The sequence below is a fragment of the Ceratotherium simum genome, chromosome 4 (genome assembly GCF_057802395.1).
Source record: "Ceratotherium simum simum isolate JZ-2026a chromosome 4, ASM5780239v1, whole genome shotgun sequence".
Classification (NCBI taxonomy): Eukaryota; Metazoa; Chordata; class Mammalia; order Perissodactyla; family Rhinocerotidae; genus Ceratotherium; species Ceratotherium simum.
Window position 1 is genome coordinate 1,682,739 of NC_141903.1, and position 18,259 is coordinate 1,700,997.

Consider the following 18,259-nt stretch of genomic DNA (forward strand, 5'->3'; position numbering starts at 1 on the left):
TATCTCTGTATAGGGAAGGGTTTTCTGAGCTTAAAGACAAACTCAGAGGAAAGCACCCATGGCTTCATCAAAATTAAAAACTTCTGGGGCCAGCCCTGCTGGCCTAGTGGTTAAGTTCAGCATGCTCCACTTCATTGGCCCAGGTTAGGCTCCTCAGCTTGGACCTACACCATTCATCTATCAGTGGCCATGCTGTGGTGGTAGCTCACATACAAAACAGAGGAAGACTGGCAACAGGGCGAATCTTCCTCAGCAAAACAACAAAAAACTTCTGTATGTCTAAACATAAAAACCAATAACAACAACAACAATTAAAAGACAAGCAAACAAAAACATTTGGGGCAACTATGGCCAAGGGTTAATAGCTTTAATAAAAACCAAAGATCACTGGAGAAAGAAGTCAAACTGACAGTTTATATAAGAGGGAATTGGCTATAAGTGTATAAAATTTACTTTACCTTGCTAGTAATAAACAGATGCAAATTAGAGATACGAGTCTTCTCAGTATTAAATTAGCAGAGATTAAAGGAAAGGAAATTTTCAGTGTCAGCAAAACAAGGGGATATGGAACACTCACACACCACAGAGAGGGTTGTCAAGTGCCATAACCTTTTATTATTAGTAGTCCTAAAAATACTCAGACCTCCCATTGAATAATTTTACTTCTAGAAATCTATCCTAAGGATATGATCTAATCTTTCTATGATGATTATACATGACATTTACTCTTATTAAGGAAGAAAATCCGAGAAAACTTTAGAAAAAAATTAGGAAAAATAAACACTTTAGAAATGTGGCCTTGTTGTTACAAAAGGTAAAAATATGATTTTTTATGCACTACCAAGGGGATCAGGGTTTTTCCCTCATATAATCAGAAACTAGTGTTCTTAGGTCATTTAATAAGACCAGAACTCTCAAATGCTGTAACCTATTAAGAAGACACACCAGGAGGTGTCTTGGTGATGTCCTGGAAAGAGAGTATCCAAGAGCAAAAAGTGTTCTCCTTGCTTTTTCTTTCCCTTTTTTTTTTTTTGTGAGGAAGAACAGTCCTGAGCTAACATCTGATGCCAATCCTCCTCTTTTTGCTGAGGAAGATTGGCCCTAGGCTAACACCTGTGCCCACCTTCTTCTACTTTATATGGGATGCCACCACAGCATGGCCTGACAAGCGGTGCGTCATGTGCGCGAGGGATCTGAACCTGCGAACCCCAGGCCACGGCAGCGGAGCGCGCACACTTAACCGCTGTGCCATGGGGCAGGCCCCTCTCCTTGCTTTTGAATCACCCAGAGACAGACCTCCTGTTTGGAAGACTTGGGAGTCCACATTTTGGTGACATCAGTCAAAAGGCCTTCCATTTCCTCCAGCTCCGTTTGCAGTTGAGGGCAGGCAGTGTCCTTCACCCTGCCTGTTCCATCTGTGTCCCCCTCACTCCCAGCAACTGAGTTTTCCTTTACAAACAGCTCCTCTCGCTCTCTGCTGAAGACCTGCCAATGCCTTCCCGTGCACCGGGAGTTAACACCCTTGCCAACGCCTAAATGGCATTTCAAGGTCATTTCAAGATCAGGTCCTGCCTAGCTCTGGGATCCTATCTTGGATCACCCTCCCCCTTTATTTCACTGATGTCTCTGTTTTCTCACACCTGTCAAAACCGGATTTGGCCTCCAGACCATTGTGCTTGGGAGGGAACATGCTTTGTCCGCATCTTCCCGTGGTGGCACTCAGAGAGGCCTTCACTAACGTCCAACACTGCCTTATCTTTAATGTGTTTACTGCCTGTGTCCACCGGGCCTGAGGTGGGAAGGACTGGCAGGATCAGAGAAGGGGAGACCTGAGGGGCTGCGGGCATCGTTCCAATTTCCCGTACCTGGAAATCGAGACCATCACTCGTCTCGTGCAATATGCGCACACGCGGCGACCCTGGGTCACCTCCCAGCGTCTCCACCCGGGAAATGGATGTAACGGTACCTACCTAGTCTTGGGGGAACGAAGCCGGAAAGAGCCGGCGCGCGCCGACGGCTCGCTCGCGCTCCCCCCGCGCGCGGCACGCGACATCCGGTCCCCGCTCTCTAGGAGCGCCCCGCGGGGTCAGGGCCCACGACCCTGGGGCAGGCGGCGGGGTCGTGGGGGGCGAGTTCCTTAGGGCGAAGGCGGGGTGCGGGACTGAGTCAGAGCACGGGGACCCCGCGCGGGCCGGGCCCAGGCCCGACGGCGGCAGGTAACGGGAAGGTGGAGGCACAGGCCTGCGCGGCCCCGCAGCCCCAGGAGAGGCCCGGTGGTCATCGCCGGGCTCTAGGGAGAAAGGGGGTACAGGTGGCGCGAGGGCGGGGAGCCTGTCCTTTCAGGTCGGCCAAGAGCGCTGATAATAGGCTGCGGGTAGGGGTAGGAAGACGGCCCCCTCGCCACGACCCAGAGCCCGGGACTATCACACTGTCCCCATAGGGAACTGACTGCCGCCATTCCCCTCCCCCACTGTGGCGCGTAAGGCGAGAGAACGGCTTGAAGGAAGACGCATGCGCATGAAACTAAATGACTGTCTAAACCGCCAAGGCTCGAAGTTCAATAATCGCGACAAGGCGCAGGCGCAAAAAAAGCCCGGCGGGTGTAAGGAGGTGGGAGGGGCTGAGCTCAAGACGCATGCGCACAATAACTTGCTGGCTGGAGGTGAGCTTGCTCATGAAATTACGCATGCGCTCTATGTCTGTGTGACGCAAGCGGGCGGTGCGGGCCTCTGGCTGCGCGTGCGCAGAACTTGTTCGAAGGGCCTTATTTAGGTTGCGCAGGCGCTCCCTGGCCATTTCTTCTCAGCCACGCTGAAGTCGTTTGTGTGGGTGAGTGTGTGTCGCTCCGTGTTCGCCCCCCCGGGGCCCTCGAGGATGCCGTTTTCGCGAGGAGTGCGTGTCCCTAGACCTCTGTAGAGCCTGGGGGGCCGTGGCGAGGTGCAGGCTGCCCCTGGGAGCCGGGAGCGGCTCGCCGAGCCGCGCAGGGCGGCCGAGGCCTGCAGGCCCCGCCGCCTCTATTGTGTGAGGCGTCGGAGGAGGCGGAGCGGAAGCGGCCGCCGCCATTTCCTCACCTCCACTCTGGCGCCCGGTCGGGGACTCCTCGGCTCGGGGCGCCGGCGCTTGGTGCCCACAGCGGCCTCGGGGGCACGGTCGCCGGCCGCGGGGTGTTGGGGGGCAGAGTCGCCGGGGTTGGGGCGTGCGCACGGGCTCGGCTCTTCTTGAGGCGCCGGGGCAGCGGGCGCGACTGGGGCGGAGGGCAGTTGGTTTGAGCGCTTCCCGGTCTGACCTCGTCCCGCCCCGCAGTCTGTCGACGCCAGCACCCGCCGGAGACGATGATGTTGGGCACCGAGGGCGGAGAGGGGTTCGTGGTGAAGGTCCGGGGCTTGCCCTGGTCTTGCTCGGCCGACGAAGTGCAGCGGTTCTTTTCTGGTGAGTTTGGAGCGGAGGCGGGAGTTGGCGGCCGGGCAGCGGGCGGCCGGCGGCCTGGCGGGGCGGACGGGGCGCCCCCTGGCGGGGCGGGCGACCACTGATCCCGCCGGCCGCCGTTACGCAATGGAAATTGTGAAAGCCCCCCCGCCCTCGGGAGAGCGTGGCCTCTCCGGCGGGCTGTTTTGTTTCCCTACTCTCGAGCGCTAGTCCTCCTGTAAATGTGTTTTCCAAAGGATAGATGGGATTTCCTCCTCAATCTTGAGAGAATTGCCCAGTAGCTGCGCGCGTAATAGTGATGTTTTGCAAAGTCTTAAAAGATAGAACGTATACTTTCTTGTTTTCAAAGTATGTTGTCGGAAAGGGGCATTCTGCTTCGGAAAGTTAAAATGTCACTTCTTAATTTCAGACAATTTTCCTAATCAAGATTTAGTAATTGAAGAGTTCTTGCTCATCTAGTTCTTGATCTGGCTCACTTTACATTTGAGGACACGGAAGCCCAGGGAAGTTTGCCTATGTAGTTTTTTCTAGTATCCTGAATAATTTTTACCAAAACGTCCTTGTTCTCATTAGTGTAAGATTAGACTGATAAAGATATTTGGAAGATGGAAGAAATTTCCGGGTTTTGGAAGGACACTTGTAGTATTGACTTACTGTCTGAATTTAGCGTGGGTTACGGAAAACGACCTGTAAAACGAGAACCAAGTACACTGGAAGCCACCTTGCAGTGGGCAGGACTGGGTCTGGCTTCAGCTGTGCAACTTGGAGCATTTTAGCTTGGTAACATTGATCCCCTTTCAGGTGAGTATTGGCAGTGCGATTTGGATTAGAAAGAAGCTATCATGTTGCTAGTAAGGTAAAACGGTCAAATGCCGCAGACGAAAAGTTGCAACTAAGTATATTCAGGAAATGCCACAAAATAACAAAGTCCAGGCTTAATTTGCTGACAAGTTAAAAATGTTGAATGGAGACACTTGGGTAGTGAGGACTTAGAGATAACTTCATTAGAAACTGCTTTAAATATTGGATTTTTTTGATGGATTGGGAATATATCATCTAGGAAATAAAAGTTTGATGGAGAGAGGATAACTGCTTAATTACTGGACAGAGACATCCTAGAAGTTGGTAATAATTTGGTCATTTTAGGCTTCACAGATGATCTACTTTGTAGTAGGGGCATGAGGAGGCAGTTCATCTGTATCACCCAGAGGTGGTTTTAAGTTTTAAATTCTGTATTAACGGTTGTTTTCTTTCCAGACTGCAAAATTCAAAATGGGGCTCAAGGTATTCGTTTCATCTACACCAGAGAAGGCAGACCGAGTGGCGAGGCTTTTGTTGAACTTGAATCAGAAGATGAAGTCAAATTGGCCCTGAAAAAAGACAGAGAAACTATGGGACACAGATATGTTGAAGGTTTGATTTACGTTGCCCTAGTAACAGTAAATAAAACATTAAACACAGAGAAATCTATCTTACCCCTTCTGAATTTTAGGTATTTGACCGCATGGAAATGGTCATCTAAGGGAGTTTATGGCAGCTCTTCCTAGATTATCTAAAGACCCAGGAAATCTGAACTTTGTTCTCTAACTTTCCAAAATTGACTAATTCTAAGCACCTCTTTCAGTATTCAAGTCAAACAACGTTGAAATGGATTGGGTGTTGAAGCATACTGGTCCAAATAGTCCTGACACGGCCAATGATGGCTTTGTACGGCTTAGAGGACTCCCCTTTGGATGTAGCAAGGAAGAAATTGTTCAGTTCTTCTCAGGTATGTAGTCGTGTTTGTTGCTGAGCAGCGAGTTCTGGCTAGCTTCTGGCAACGTGTGATTTAATAGACCTTAAAGTTTAGCAGCTCAGATATTAAAACAGGTTGTGAGTATATGCAGGTGAATTAATGTTTTTTCTTCCTGGAGACCTTCAAATAATTTAAGCCCATCTTAAAGGTGGAAATTAAGTACTTCCAAAATGCTAACTTTGCCTGTATTTAGTATTATAGTGCAGAGTAGATCTTTGAGGATTGTCCTCAACAGCTTAACTCCTTTCCTCACAATGCTGTTCAGCAAAGTACTTCAAGTTAAAGGTAAGATCCCTTCACATTAGATTAGCATGAGTTAGGTTGTGATTTCTCCCAAGTGTCTATGTCGTAAGACACATTGGGTCATGGGACTAGAATTGTCTCTGATGGTCTAATTCTCTTTATGCCAAAAAAAACTATTTATGGAAGCAACTAGTTTAGTTAGCCAGGGAATTATAAACTTAACTAAAAGTCAGTCTAATGTAAGAGTAGGTGGAATGTAGTCTCAGTATCTGAAATACAGAAAGTGCTTTGAAATTGTTCTGGGCCTAAAGTATTTGAATGTTTTTATGCTGAAGAGCTGATAAAATTGCATGTTTAGCAGAATATTACATTGTATATTTTAAGTACTATTACTTAATAATCATGATGTGATAAACTGGAATTAAGAACAAGAAATCCTTTCATGGTTTATTGTATGTATTAAAATCTTGACTATTAGATATGTATCAAGTCCTAATATTTTGCCAGAATTTTTGAAATCAAGTCTGTTTTGATTGTTTTTGTCTAAATTGGTGAGAATTGAATGCTATCTGTCAACGTTAAATATGAACATAATTTCATATCTTCTAGGAAAGTGCTTTAAGCCCTTTTTGTAAGCTTGGGAATGTATCCACGGAAAGGATTTTTCATAGACGGAATTTCCAGAAGTGAATCATACTACTGTTAGAGCATAAGAGTGCATGATTGTGCTGTGTAGATCAGTTGTTTGTTGAAAGTTTAGATTGTATGTTTGTCAATGATATGACTTAGTAATGTTTCACTTTGAATAGAAAATGTTTAAATGTAAATTTTTTTTAAACTTTGAAGTTCCACTAACTTAAAACATTGAAATATAAAATGAGGTAAAAGGTGTGTCTTTAATTTCGTAAAACTGTTGTATTTAATGCTTGAAACTTTATTAAATTCTTGTATAATTTTCTACATTAAGTTGCATAGATAAGAGTGTTCTTAATTGTTGAATTCTTAATGCATCCTGTGTTCAGCAAGTTTTTTCTTGTATACTGTGCCATGGGGTGTGTTAAGAATTGAGTTATACTTTGTAATAATGGAACTTCATATTACTGCAATGCATATTTAAAGAGTACTTGTTGAAAGCATACCATTCACCTAAAGTTAAAATTCTGGTTTATTTAAAGCTATAAGAAGAATCATTTCTGGGCTTGTGATGTTAATATTGCCCCCCTACTGGGGTTATTTGTCCTTGGGTTGAAGGGTTGGAAATCGTGCCAAATGGGATAACATTGCCGGTGGACTTCCAGGGGAGGAGTACGGGGGAGGCCTTCGTGCAGTTTGCTTCACAGGAAATAGCTGAAAAGGCTCTAAAGAAACACAAGGAAAGAATAGGGCACAGGTGGGGATGGATGGTTGGTTGGATTTGTCACTTTTCTTATGGTAAACAATTAAATCCATATTCTCTCTGCTTAGAAGGAAGAAATTAATCTTTTTCCTAGTCCTCTTAATTGATGTTTTGCCACAATTTTCAAATTTTTCCTATGTTGAAGTCCCATAGTGCATTCAGATTAAATTTTAGGTTTTAAAATTGTCCCCAGGTAATTTGGTCTGCTTTACAATTTTGTAAGATTCCTAATTAACCCCAATGGAGTTGAGAGACTATGGCTTTAAAAAAATGTTAATGCAAACCTGGCTTTAGCTATAACACCCACCTAGTAAATTAATATTACCATAAGAAAATGTGATACTTTCTGATCTTGTTTTTAAAGTTGAAATGCAACAAACTTTCTTGCTGTATAAATATTCTGCATATGTATTAATAAGCATAGCTTTCAAGAAATTGTCACAAAAGGTTTTATTCTCTTTGCTTGTGACTATTTTTCATTGAAGCATGCGCTTACCTATGCTGATTCCTACTAAAAGCATAGGCTGGGGTATTTATTGGCGAAAGGAAATGTGTAGTGTGGGCTAGACTGTTGGTGGAGGCTGGCTTTTTAGCCCACTTGCTATACATGCTGCCAATGGAATTAAGACATGAAATGTTGAAAGTTGAGTGGAATTCTTTCCCTCCTAAAAACATTTATTTACAGTACTCCTCACTACCCCTAAGGTTGGGCGCTCTGCCTCAGAGGAGTGAGTGTTTTTCTGTAAAGTTTACATTAAATAATCTTACAATTGAGTGAATTTCTGGTCATTGCCTATGCAAGTATAAGAAATCTGGCTTTAAATATTAGTCAGTTTCATGGCTATGACTACATTGTTTTCTTGTGTAACTAAATACTTGTATGAAATGAACTAATGTTTTCTCTCCCCTCCCCACCCCCTTCCCTCATGAACAATGCTTTAGGTATATCGAAATCTTTAAGAGCAGTCGAGCTGAAGTTAGAACTCACTATGATCCACCACGAAAGCTTATGGCCATGCAGCGGCCAGGTCCCTATGACAGACCTGGGGCTGGCAGAGGATATAACAGCATTGGCAGGGGAGCTGGCTTTGAAAGGATGAGGCGTGGTGCTTATGGTGGAGGTACGCGTAAAGAATATGCAGGTGTCATGAGCTCTTGTCTTTCTGTACATGTTTGCATTTGACTGATTGTATTTTTTTTCTTTTAGGTTATGGAGGCTATGATGATTATAATGGCTATAATGATGGCTATGGATTTGGGTCAGATAGATTTGGAAGAGGTAAGGTAAGAATTGAATTTCTCAACTGAAGGATACTTACACTCTTGTCCATCTAGACCTGAATTATTGTTTTTCAGGAATGTCTGATCACAGATATGGGGATGGTGGTTCTACTTTCCAGAGCACAACAGGACACTGTGTACACATGCGGGGATTACCTTACAGAGCTACTGAGAATGACATTTATAATGTAAGTGTAAGGTAAATTCACAAAAGTCATCTATTTCAGTATAGCCGTAACAACTTCGTTCCTAGCTTACTTAGGTGAAAGAGCATGTTACAAATTTTATAAGTTTTTGTAACAATAGATATTGGACTTGATTCTCTGAAATACCTTGTATTTATATTTAGTTCTTTTCACCGCTTAACCCGGTGAGAGTACATATTGAAATTGGTCCTGATGGCAGAGTAACTGGTGAAGCAGATGTCGAGTTTGCAACTCATGAGGACGCTGTGGCAGCTATGTCAAAAGACAAAGCCAATATGCGTAAGTATGATTTAAGTATCTGGGGAGCTCTGTCTGCAGGTGGTTGTGTGACTAATGTTTGTGAGAGGAATAGTAAGGATGCGTGAGAAATTTGTTCCAGGGCCAGCCCTGTGGCGTAGCGGTTAAGTGCTCTCGCTCTGCTGCTGGTGGCCCGGGTTCGGATCCCGGGCGCACACCGATGCACCGCTTGTCAGGCCGTCCTGTGGCGGCGTCTCACATAAAGTGGAAGAAGACAGGCACGGATGTAAAGTGGAAGAAGACAGGCACGGATGTTAGCTCAGGGCTCATCTTCCTCACAAAAAAAATTTGTTCTGTGATAATAGGTTAGTTCTTTGGGATGTGTTTAAAAAGATTGTGGTTTTTAAAATTAGTATGACTGAAAGAGATTTGTGATATGAACATTGATTTGAAGTATATCCTTAATTGACAAATGAAAGCAATTTAGATGAACATTTAAAACAAAAGGCTGTTTTTTGAAATTTGCATAAAGTAAATCACCTGAGAAGTAGCTATAATTTTTTTTACCACAAGTATTTGAAGTTCACAGATCTACTTGTTTAAGAACTTAAAGTGCTTATCTTGTTTTCTTTCACCAACAAACGTTTTCAAACTTTTTTTTCTCATTTCAGAACACAGATATGTAGAACTCTTCTTGAATTCTACAGCAGGAGCAAGCGGTGGTGCTTACGGTAGCCAAATGCTAGGAGGCGTGGGTTTGTGTAAATATCACTTTAGTGTCTTTTTTTAAGCTAACCTTGTATGCCTTTTCTCTCATTTCAGAACACAGATATGTAGAACTCTTCTTGAATTCTACAGCAGGAGCAAGCGGTGGTGCTTATGGTAGCCAAATGATGGGAGGCATGGGCTTGTGTAAATATCGTTAGTTTTTTTAAAAACCAAAACGTTTATATCTGTATAAGTTGATTATATTAAGTTGTTTTATTTAATGGGTTTAGCATAATTTAAGTTAGGCAAAGAAAAGTTTCGATTTGAATTTTGTGTCTGGCTTACTTAAATCCTTGAGTTACATAAAACTGCTTAGAAAAAATTGAAGTGCTTTTGGGGGAGGGGGCTACAGCAAAAAACTAGTTGAATTGTCTTTAAGTATATATAAATCTAAAATTAATACTTAGTAGAAAGCTCAGGATCAGAATAAATTGTTGGGCATAATTAGGTGTTCAGTGATACTTGTGTATTGATACAACCTTAATATATCAAATTAATGGGGGGAAAACCCCCACTAAATCCAGTTAAATAGTTTCATAAGGTCTTAGCAGAATGCTTCTACTTAATGGAATCATGTGGATTTAGTCCTGCTGATGTGTATACTTTTGGCCTTTTGGTTTATAAAGTTTGACTAGCTCAGATGATGGACAGAAAGGTAGTCGGGTCATAGACAGTAGGCAGCAGGAGGCAGAGGGTTATAGTAATGTAAGATCAAGAATGGAAAAATCATAGAATTAGAATTACAAGCCCGGTACCACCAGGTACCACGTTACATAAGGAACAAGGTTCTAATGTTCTCTTAACTTAACAGCAAACCAGTCCAGTTATGGTGGCCCAGCCAGCCAGCAGCTGAGTGGTGGTTATGGAGGTGGCTATGGTGGCCAGAGCAGCATGAGTGGATATGGTAAGTGTGCTTTTTTATATACTTAGAATAAGTTGTAGGCAGGTTTCTTTAGTTGGGGAATATGCAGGCTCCTTTTTGTTGAAATTGGGTTATTAAATGTATGCTTTTGATCCTAATGTTATTGTTGATAATAGCTTAATTTTCAGAACCAATCACTGGGAGGGGGAAGTGTTCTAAAAATTAAAAATAGTCATTATTACAACTTGGAATAATGTTGAGCCAGAAAACATCTGCCTCGATTTAATTAAAACATTAAATAGTTCACTTTTTCTGTCTTTTGGTTGGCATTAAATCCATTTTAGATGGAGGGAGAATTTTGAACAGTAGAATGGTGGTTGGGTTCAGAACCGTATTTACTAGTCAGTTAACCTAGGATTGATTTTATTTATTAACTTTTTTTCAATTGGTCTAAAGAATGGTGATTTTGGTATTATAGTCTTACCCTACAAAATCCTTTTGCAGACCAAGTTTTACAGGAAAACTCCAGTGATTTTCAATCAAACATTGCATAGGTAAATATTTTCTCAAAAAATATAATTTAAATTCCCAATAGCAAATACTGATATGTTGTAATAACACTATTTCTATAGCAGTCAATGGCTCTGACTTAATTCCATGGAGGCTGCCATTTTGGGCACAGTGAGTTTCCTTTAGTCCAACTTTGTCGTCTCACTTCCTGCCCACCATGAATAGGAAAAGCAAGAGACTGCCCCTGTGCTCCCTATTCATATATGCCATTCGATGGACACATTGTGAATGTTTATGGTAAATTTTTTTTAAAAATGCGTTGTTTAGCTTTAAAAACAACATGAAGTAATTTTGCAATTTTTGAAAAACACTAGTTTTCCTTTAAACTTAATTTTCCATGTTGATCCTGAAGCGTCCAATTAAATGGTAGCACAAGAGTCTGGCAAGTTGGTACTGCAGAGAAAAGGGGTTAATTGAGACTTGTTTGGAGTCGGGAGTCCCCTTTCCCAAACATGCTTCTCGCCACTTGGACAGCAGCCATTTGTACTCGTATACTTTTTAAACTTTTTCTTGGAATGCTATATTTTGTTTGATTTTTAATCTGATAACTTCTGACTTGTCAAATCGATCTCTTTGCAGGCAGCCAAGGAGCAGTGAACAGCAGCTACTACAGTAGTGGAAGCCGTGCATCTATGGGAGTGAACGGAATGGGAGGGATGTCTAGCATGTCCAGTATGAGTGGTGGATGGGGAATGTAATTGATCCTGATCACTGACTCTTGGTCAACATTTTTTTAAAGTAAAACTTAAGTTTAACAGTTTTGCAATACAAGCTTGTGATTTATCCTTACTCTAAGTGGAAATCAGGATTGTTTTAAAAACTTAAGGTTCAGTATTTTTGAACACAAACATTCATCTAGGATATAACAACTAAGTTAACTATAACTGTTAAACAATTTTCAGCTTTTCTCAAGTTAGTTATATTGTAGGATGTACTTAAGCAGTAAGTGTTTTAGGTTAAAGCAGTTGAATTATGTTAAATGTTGCTCTTATACCACATTACATTGAGCACTGTTGGCATGTTGAGAGACATGCTTTTTTGTAAAACTCAATATAGGAGCTGTGTCTACAATTAAAAGTGAAACATTTGGCATGTTTGTTAATTCTAGTTTCATTTAATAACCTCTAAGGCACGTAAGTTTAAGCTTTTTTAAGTTAATGGGGAAAATTTCAGACGCAATACCAATACTTTAGGATTTCTGGTCTTGGTGTTTGTATGACATTATGAGGCCTTGATTTAAAGTTCATTGTATTGTGATTTCTTTCTAGGTGTATTGCGCTAAGTGAAACTTGTCAAATAAATCTTCTTTTAAAAACTGCACTTTGTCTTGTCTATGCTAAAGTATCATATAGACTGTTTCTTGGTGCTGTATTCCTGCCTGGGGTAGGTGACAGTGGCCCACGTCTCTGCTGTGGCAGAGAGGCTCGGCAGTTGAGTCTGTCATGTAGATGTCTTCAGACTTCTCTTCCCTCCCGTGCAACTGAAGGTAAATGTAGCCTTGGGGCCCTTGTGGAAAGGCTGTATGTTTGGCCTGGCTGTACAGGACCTGATCTGAACTGCGTGTGACTTGCTAAGGTTGAAGTGCCCTCACTGCATGCCCTCTGCATGGCCACGGAGCCTTCAGGCATGGCTCAGAAGTACCAGAGGCAAGGGGTGACTGATTAGAAGCTGCCCTTCCCAATCTGATGGCATCGTTTGAATTTTGCTTATATGGAGTGTATTCTAGAAGGAGCTAGCTCATAGCTTTCAAATTGAGGTTTCAATCTTGATATTTTTGCCTCATTCCTAAAGATCAAGCCTATGTGAAAGCAAAATTCATTTCCTTTATAAAGCTCCTAAAGTAGAATACCAAGTTAATAGTCTTTTTTTTTTTTGCTGGGAAAGATTTGCCCTGAGCTAACATCTGTTGCCAGTCTTTTTTTTTTGCTCCCCAAGTCTCAGTACCTAGTTGTGGATTTTTGTAAGTTCTATGTGAGCCGCCACCACAGCATGGCTACTGACAGAGTGGTGTGGTTCCACACTTGGGCATGCTGAACTTGAACCAGTAGGCCATCAGGGCTGGCTCCCAAGTATTTCTGAGAGCAAAAATGACTAGTTTAAATCAGTAATTGAAATCTTATTTCTGTTTTGGCTGATTAGAACTCAAATGACATTTTCTAGGAAAATTCTGAGTTCAGTTGCATTAAGCAGTTCTTAAAAGTGTAGTTCTAGAATTCCCTTCAGTAGCTACACTGCACTTCGGGAACTGCCACTCATTCATCATCCCTCTAGACTTAAAAGTTAGCTGTCTTGAGATTAGAATTTACAATTGGAGCTGCAGATAGAGGTTTATGCTGTTTGAAGCCAGGTGTGTGTACATTGTTTATTGCTGTGGCAGTGTTGAAGGTGGTGGTTTATCCTGGGTGAGGTATGGGGAGCGGACTGAAAAATTGCAGAGAACCAGAGCCATTTCTAACTGGATAGATGGCCACGTTGCTGAAAGATGTGCATGATGGTCTGCACACCCTCCTGCCCTGCTGCATGCTCTGCGAGGACTGGGTGCTCATTTGCTGGCTCATGCTGCTCCACACCATGGAGAGAGGTCTCCAGTTGGGCTGGGGATACGGAAGTGTTGCACTTGGAACACACCATGTAGCTTGTCTTCAGCAGGTTTAGACAGAACTTTCAGAAGAGGTAGTGTTGTTTTCTTTTTGTTTGTTTTTGTAAGATTAGCCCTGAGCTAACATCCGTTGCCAATCCTCTTTTTGCTGAGGAAGACTGGCCCTGGGCTAACATCCATGCCCATCTTTCTCCACTTTATATGGGACGCCACCACAGCATGGCTTGACAAGCGGTGTGTCAGGGCATGCCTGAGATCCAAACCTGCGAACCCTTGGGCCACAAGCACTTAACTGCTGCGCCACCAAGCCAGCCTGCCAGTGTTCTAAACAGTACTGCCCCTGATCTTGGCTGAGTTACTTGATGTCTGTGGAATCAAGACACCTGGCATTGAGAAGACTCAAGGCGAGTTCCTTCCCTGGGTCCTTCAGTTAAATTGTTTTTACATAAAGAACATCTTTGAAAAACATGGCCTGTTGGAGGAAGAGAAGGGACTAGAACTACAAACTTAGGAAGTAAGGCTAATCAATAAGCTAATCCAGAACATTTGGTTTTTGACAAGTGAGTCCTAGAATCGTTCCAGTTCTTTGGAATCTTGTGCTCCATTGACCATCACCATCTGGGAGGAGTTTAGGAATGACCAGAACTTCCAGAGGCTGTCAGAGTCTGCATTTTAACTTGAGAATCCTCATCCCTGCCCCCAGGTAATCAACCTGTGCATTCAAGCTTGAGAAGCACTGCTTTTAGACCATCTGTCTCTCATGGCCCAGGTCAGAGGAAGGTTGCCAGACCAGAGAGTGAGGGTTCCAAAGTTCAGGTACATATTTGATGTCGGAGCAGAAAGGTTTTCCACACAGCTAAATATTGGTAACTGGCCCAAGGATCCTTTGTGAATAATGCTTGTTGAATTTGTTGCTTGTGGGGTTGGGGAGGTGAGGCTGGGAGAAGGAAATGGATAAAGGAAGAGCACTGAGGGGCACAGTCGTGGGTGAGAAGAGTCTTGAAGCAGGGAGGTAGTACCCTGCTTCCTTTCGCGTGTGTGCAGATGAGAGCTAAGGCTCAGAAGTGAAGTGACTTGCCTAAGGCTCCCCAGGAAGTTGGAGTCCAAATCGGGTGCACTGAAAACAAGGCACACTATCTAATGCTACTCCAGTTTGGGGGTAGAGCAGCAATACGTAAGCTTTTTGGAAAAAGCTGGTCCCCCCTGAAGGAGATTAAAGAAGCAATTTAGGGGTCGGCCCGGTGGCTTAGCGGTTACGTGCACGCGCTCTGCTACTGGCGGCCTGGGTTTGGATCCTGGGCGCGCACCGACGCACCGCTTGTCGGGCCATGCTGAGGCTGCGTCCCACATACAGCAACTAGAAGGATGTGCAGCTATGACATACAACTATCTACTGGGGCTTTGGGGGAAAAAAAGGAGGAGGATTGGCAATAGATGTTAGCTCAGAGCCAGTCTTTCTCAGCGAAAAGAGGAGGATTAGCATGGATGTTAGCTCAGGGCTGATCTTCCTCACAAAAAAAAATAAATTAGGTTAAGGGAGGGAGGGGGAGGGGGCCCCTTTTGCTGCCATGTGCTTCCTTAATAAATAGGGTTTGAAAACTTGCAGCTTGGAAAGAACGTGGCTTTGGAGCTGGGCACATGATTTTGGAGGCTGACTGCACAGATCCTGGGACCTAACCTCGCTGAACCTCCCTGGTCTCCCAACCATAACATGGATGTGCTTGAGGGAGCAGCAGATGTGGAACCTGAGCCAGGGTGTAGGTGAGCCTTCTGCAGGGAAAGAGTGCAAGAAGGAAGACAGCCAAGCCAGAGGACTGGCGGGGGGAAGTGTGAGTCCACTGAGGGTGGAGAAGGCTGAGGCTCTGCAGACAGATGTACCAACTTGTCTGGACAGCATTACAGTGCTTGTTATGGTTCTTGAACCTCAACGTCAGAGGCCATTCATTGACTCCTGTCTGGGGGGCTGTGAGCATGTGCTCATGTGGGGCTCTGGAGGAGGAAGGCGCTGAGCCTGTTTTCATGGCCCACAATCAGCACCCATCCTAGCACTGCTTTTGAAATTCAAAAATGTGACTGCTGGGCAGGCACTGCCCCACAGGTGTCTCTGTGTGTAATCAACTACATCAGCTCCTTATCGTCTATGTCATAATCCTCTATACTGACTCCCATTATACAAGGGAACAACTTTAGAGCTTTGGTGACAGGCTTAAGGTCACTTCCTCTAAGCCTGTTCATGGACTTAATGGCCCACCTAGTCCTTGGCTCACTTGGGCAGAATACAGCCTGTACTCCATAACCCAGCGGGCTCACAGCCCTCATGGCAAATGCAGCTGCCCCCGCTGAGGGCCTTCCGTCCTGAAATGGGGGTTGCTCAGAGGCAGCTCCTGTGAAGTGGACACAGGCTCCTTCATTTCTGCACCAGAGTGAAAAATAAGTGATTTTATTGCAGGGCCAATAACAGATATTCACAAGGGAACGAAATGGCAAATCTCTCGACTCAACCAGGGAAGGCGCACTGCGGGGAGAGAAAGGAACGGATTACTCACGATACTAGTGCAACTGCTGCAAAGTAGGTTAACTCTTTGAAAAGTGAAAAATTACAGCAAAATCATGAAGTTACATGTGAGCCAAAGCTAGTGATGTGGCCAAGTGAGACGAGTTTTAACCCTGAGGAGTTAATTCCATACAATTCGGAAGAGAAAGTGGTGCGGCTTCCAGTTGGGCATGCTGTGTTCTGAGTACCAGCAGCCCAGCGAGGATCTTACTCTTTCCTTTGATTCTCTTGGGAAACAAACCTCCCAAGTCCTGGTCATGCCCTGAGAGCCAGAGCGTTTGGCACTGATCCAAGGCTGCCCACAGCCCTGGCGAGGACTGCAGCTGGTGCAGAAGGCAGGCTCCGGCGGGCCCCGCCCTCAGGAGCTGGTGGAGGAGCAGCGCTGCAGAAGCAGGGTGTGGCAGCTGTCGCACACTCGCACTGGCCTGGGGTAGGAGGGCAGGGCCAGCTCGTTACCGGAGCAGGTGCTGCAGAAGATGTGGCCACAGTTGCGGCAGTGGTGCTAGAGGATGGAAAAGAGGCAGTCACAGAACATGCTGCGCTCCCTGGCTCTGCACACCCACTGTGTTTTCAACTTGAAAAGTTTATTTAATACTTTAGAACCCCTCCCCCAGAGGCATGTGTCAGTTTGGGAGGGGTTCTTCTAGACCTCCTTTGTTTCTCCACTGATGTTCCTGTGAAACCAGGAGTGTTGGCGGAGGGTGTGCACTTGCATGAGTAAGGTTCTTTTTCTTTAAAATGTGTTACTGGACTTGATAACTAACTCAGTGCGTTGGTAGTCCACACTACATAAAGAGCCCCGGCTCGATCCCTGTAATTGCTGCATTCCGGGGTGGGGACCCCAGGTTTCTTTACCTGGCCCCTCCTGAGGGGGGGAGTCTTGCTTTGTAAATAGGGATGCCAAGAACCTGGGGCACACATACACCAAGACAGGGACCTATGCAGCCACTGCTCCTCCTGGCTCTGGACATCACTTCCGCCAACAGGCCCACCCCCATCAGGCTAGACAACCACCTTGAACTGGGTCATTCAGGTGTGGGGACAGCCAGTGGAGCTTTTGGACAAGTGTGATCTCAAAAGCAGCCCCAGGAGGGCTGTTTCTAGCTCTGAACCTATTGCAAGACCCTGACTAGAATTTGGAGAAGTTTTGCTTCCTCTCACAGAAAGGCTGCTAACTGGGGCAGGTGAGAACACATCCACGTGGTAGTGGATAGGATGGTGTTGGCAGTGTGGCAAGCATTTCCCCCTCAGTAAAGGCTTCCAGTTTTCTTGGGATCTAACCCTGCCCCTGTCCTGCCCAACTGGTCAATCAAGGCCCTGTCAACCCTGGACCAAGGGCTGGGCCCAGGACCTTCTGTTTCCAGAACCTGAAGGCAGGCTGCAGAGGCAGATTCACCAGGGACAAGTGCCCTGCTGTAATGCCAGTGAGCTCGTGGTGTCACTTGGATACCTGTCCTGAGACCTGCCACCCAAAGGTTCCCCAGAGTCTGTTTTTGTTTAACTTAGCCAGAAGGTGGTCCTGTTGCTTACAAAGAATTTTCAGTAATGCACTCACCTTGAACAGTTCTGCACACAAGCGGCCCCAACTCCCAAAGAAATTTGTCAATCACTGAAGGGACTGTGGTGGGGACAAGGCTTGTGACCCACTGGCTAGGGTCCCCAGAAAGGGGGCAGGCTGGGAGGCTGTCTGTATGGGCCAGCAGACCACAGGCCTTTCTTGGAAGCAGAGGAGGGGAGGCCCCAGTGGGGCACCAACTCAGCCCTCGGGTGAGCGGGTGGAGGGCCAGCCCACATACCTTTCTCCGGGAAATGGAGAACTCCTTTTCACACTGCTTACACCGCGTGGCTTCATCATCTTTCAGCCAAGTGTGGCCCTGAGAAGGAAAGAACGCTGCAGAATACCATTTCATGGCTTGGCTCCTGATGGACCCTGAGCTGCGTTCTGGCTGCCCAGTGTCCACTGTCCCTTTCCTGACAGTACCTAGTTTCCTTTTGAGGGAATGTCTCTTCACGAGATGTGGCCCCACAGGACTGTCGTGTCTCCCCCCCGGACCACAGCTGGAGCTCACAGGCTGCAGACAGGGCCTGCCCTCTGGCTCTTGCTTCTCAGCCGCTGCAGGCTGCCCCCTGGGGCTCCAGGCAGAGTCTCCAGACTCCTGTTAGCCCGAGACTCATCCACTCCCTTTCAATAAAGCCCCTTTGGCTGAGGTAACCAGAGTCAGGATTGGGTGTTTGCAACCCCAACTCTGGCTGAGACACTATCCAAAGTGCCTCCTGAACTGGCGGAGGGAGAAGGGCCAACCCTATCAGCCAGACTAGAAC

General features: G+C 45.3%; 2 protein-coding genes across 11 annotated transcripts in view; one reads left to right on the forward strand and one right to left on the reverse strand.

Moving 5' to 3' along the window:
- The first annotated feature begins 2,699 nt into the window (after nucleotides 1-2,699).
- On the forward strand, nucleotides 2,700-12,104 carry HNRNPH1 (heterogeneous nuclear ribonucleoprotein H1). 7 transcript variants are annotated; one of them, XM_014786043.2, is made up of 14 exons: nucleotides 2,701-2,829; nucleotides 3,304-3,429; nucleotides 4,684-4,839; nucleotides 5,051-5,194; nucleotides 6,716-6,854; nucleotides 7,803-7,981; nucleotides 8,068-8,139; nucleotides 8,196-8,329; nucleotides 8,491-8,626; nucleotides 9,256-9,315; nucleotides 9,407-9,466; nucleotides 10,164-10,256; nucleotides 10,719-10,768; nucleotides 11,364-12,104. In XM_014786043.2, exons 2-13 carry the CDS (start codon nucleotides 3,333-3,335, stop codon nucleotides 10,766-10,768), a joined length of 1,320 nt encoding a protein of 439 aa, XP_014641529.1. In that variant the 5' UTR covers nucleotides 2,701-2,829; nucleotides 3,304-3,332; the 3' UTR covers nucleotides 11,364-12,104. The 7 variants fall into 7 exon arrangements, with proteins under 7 accessions (XP_014641525.1, XP_014641526.1, XP_014641527.1 ...); XM_014786042.2 differs by having other exon boundaries at nucleotides 2,702-2,829; nucleotides 9,407-9,496; XM_014786039.2 differs by lacking the exon at nucleotides 10,719-10,768 and having other exon boundaries at nucleotides 2,700-2,829; nucleotides 9,407-9,496.
- A 3,703-nt stretch (nucleotides 12,105-15,807) lies between these two features.
- The window catches only part of RUFY1 (RUN and FYVE domain containing 1), a 50,098-nt gene continuing 47,646 nt past the window's right edge, over nucleotides 15,808-18,259 (reverse strand). For 3 of the 4 annotated variants that reach the window (XM_087429225.1, XM_087429226.1, XM_004428435.3), the window contains 2 exons: nucleotides 17,734-17,811; nucleotides 15,808-16,439 (listed from right to left, as the gene is read on the reverse strand). In XM_087429225.1, coding sequence (XP_087285351.1) covers nucleotides 16,296-16,439; nucleotides 17,734-17,811 — 222 coding nt within the window. In that variant the 3' untranslated portion in view covers nucleotides 15,808-16,295. The remainder of the gene's footprint in view (nucleotides 16,440-17,733; nucleotides 17,812-18,259) is intronic. The other variant, XM_087429227.1, reaches the window with a different exon arrangement.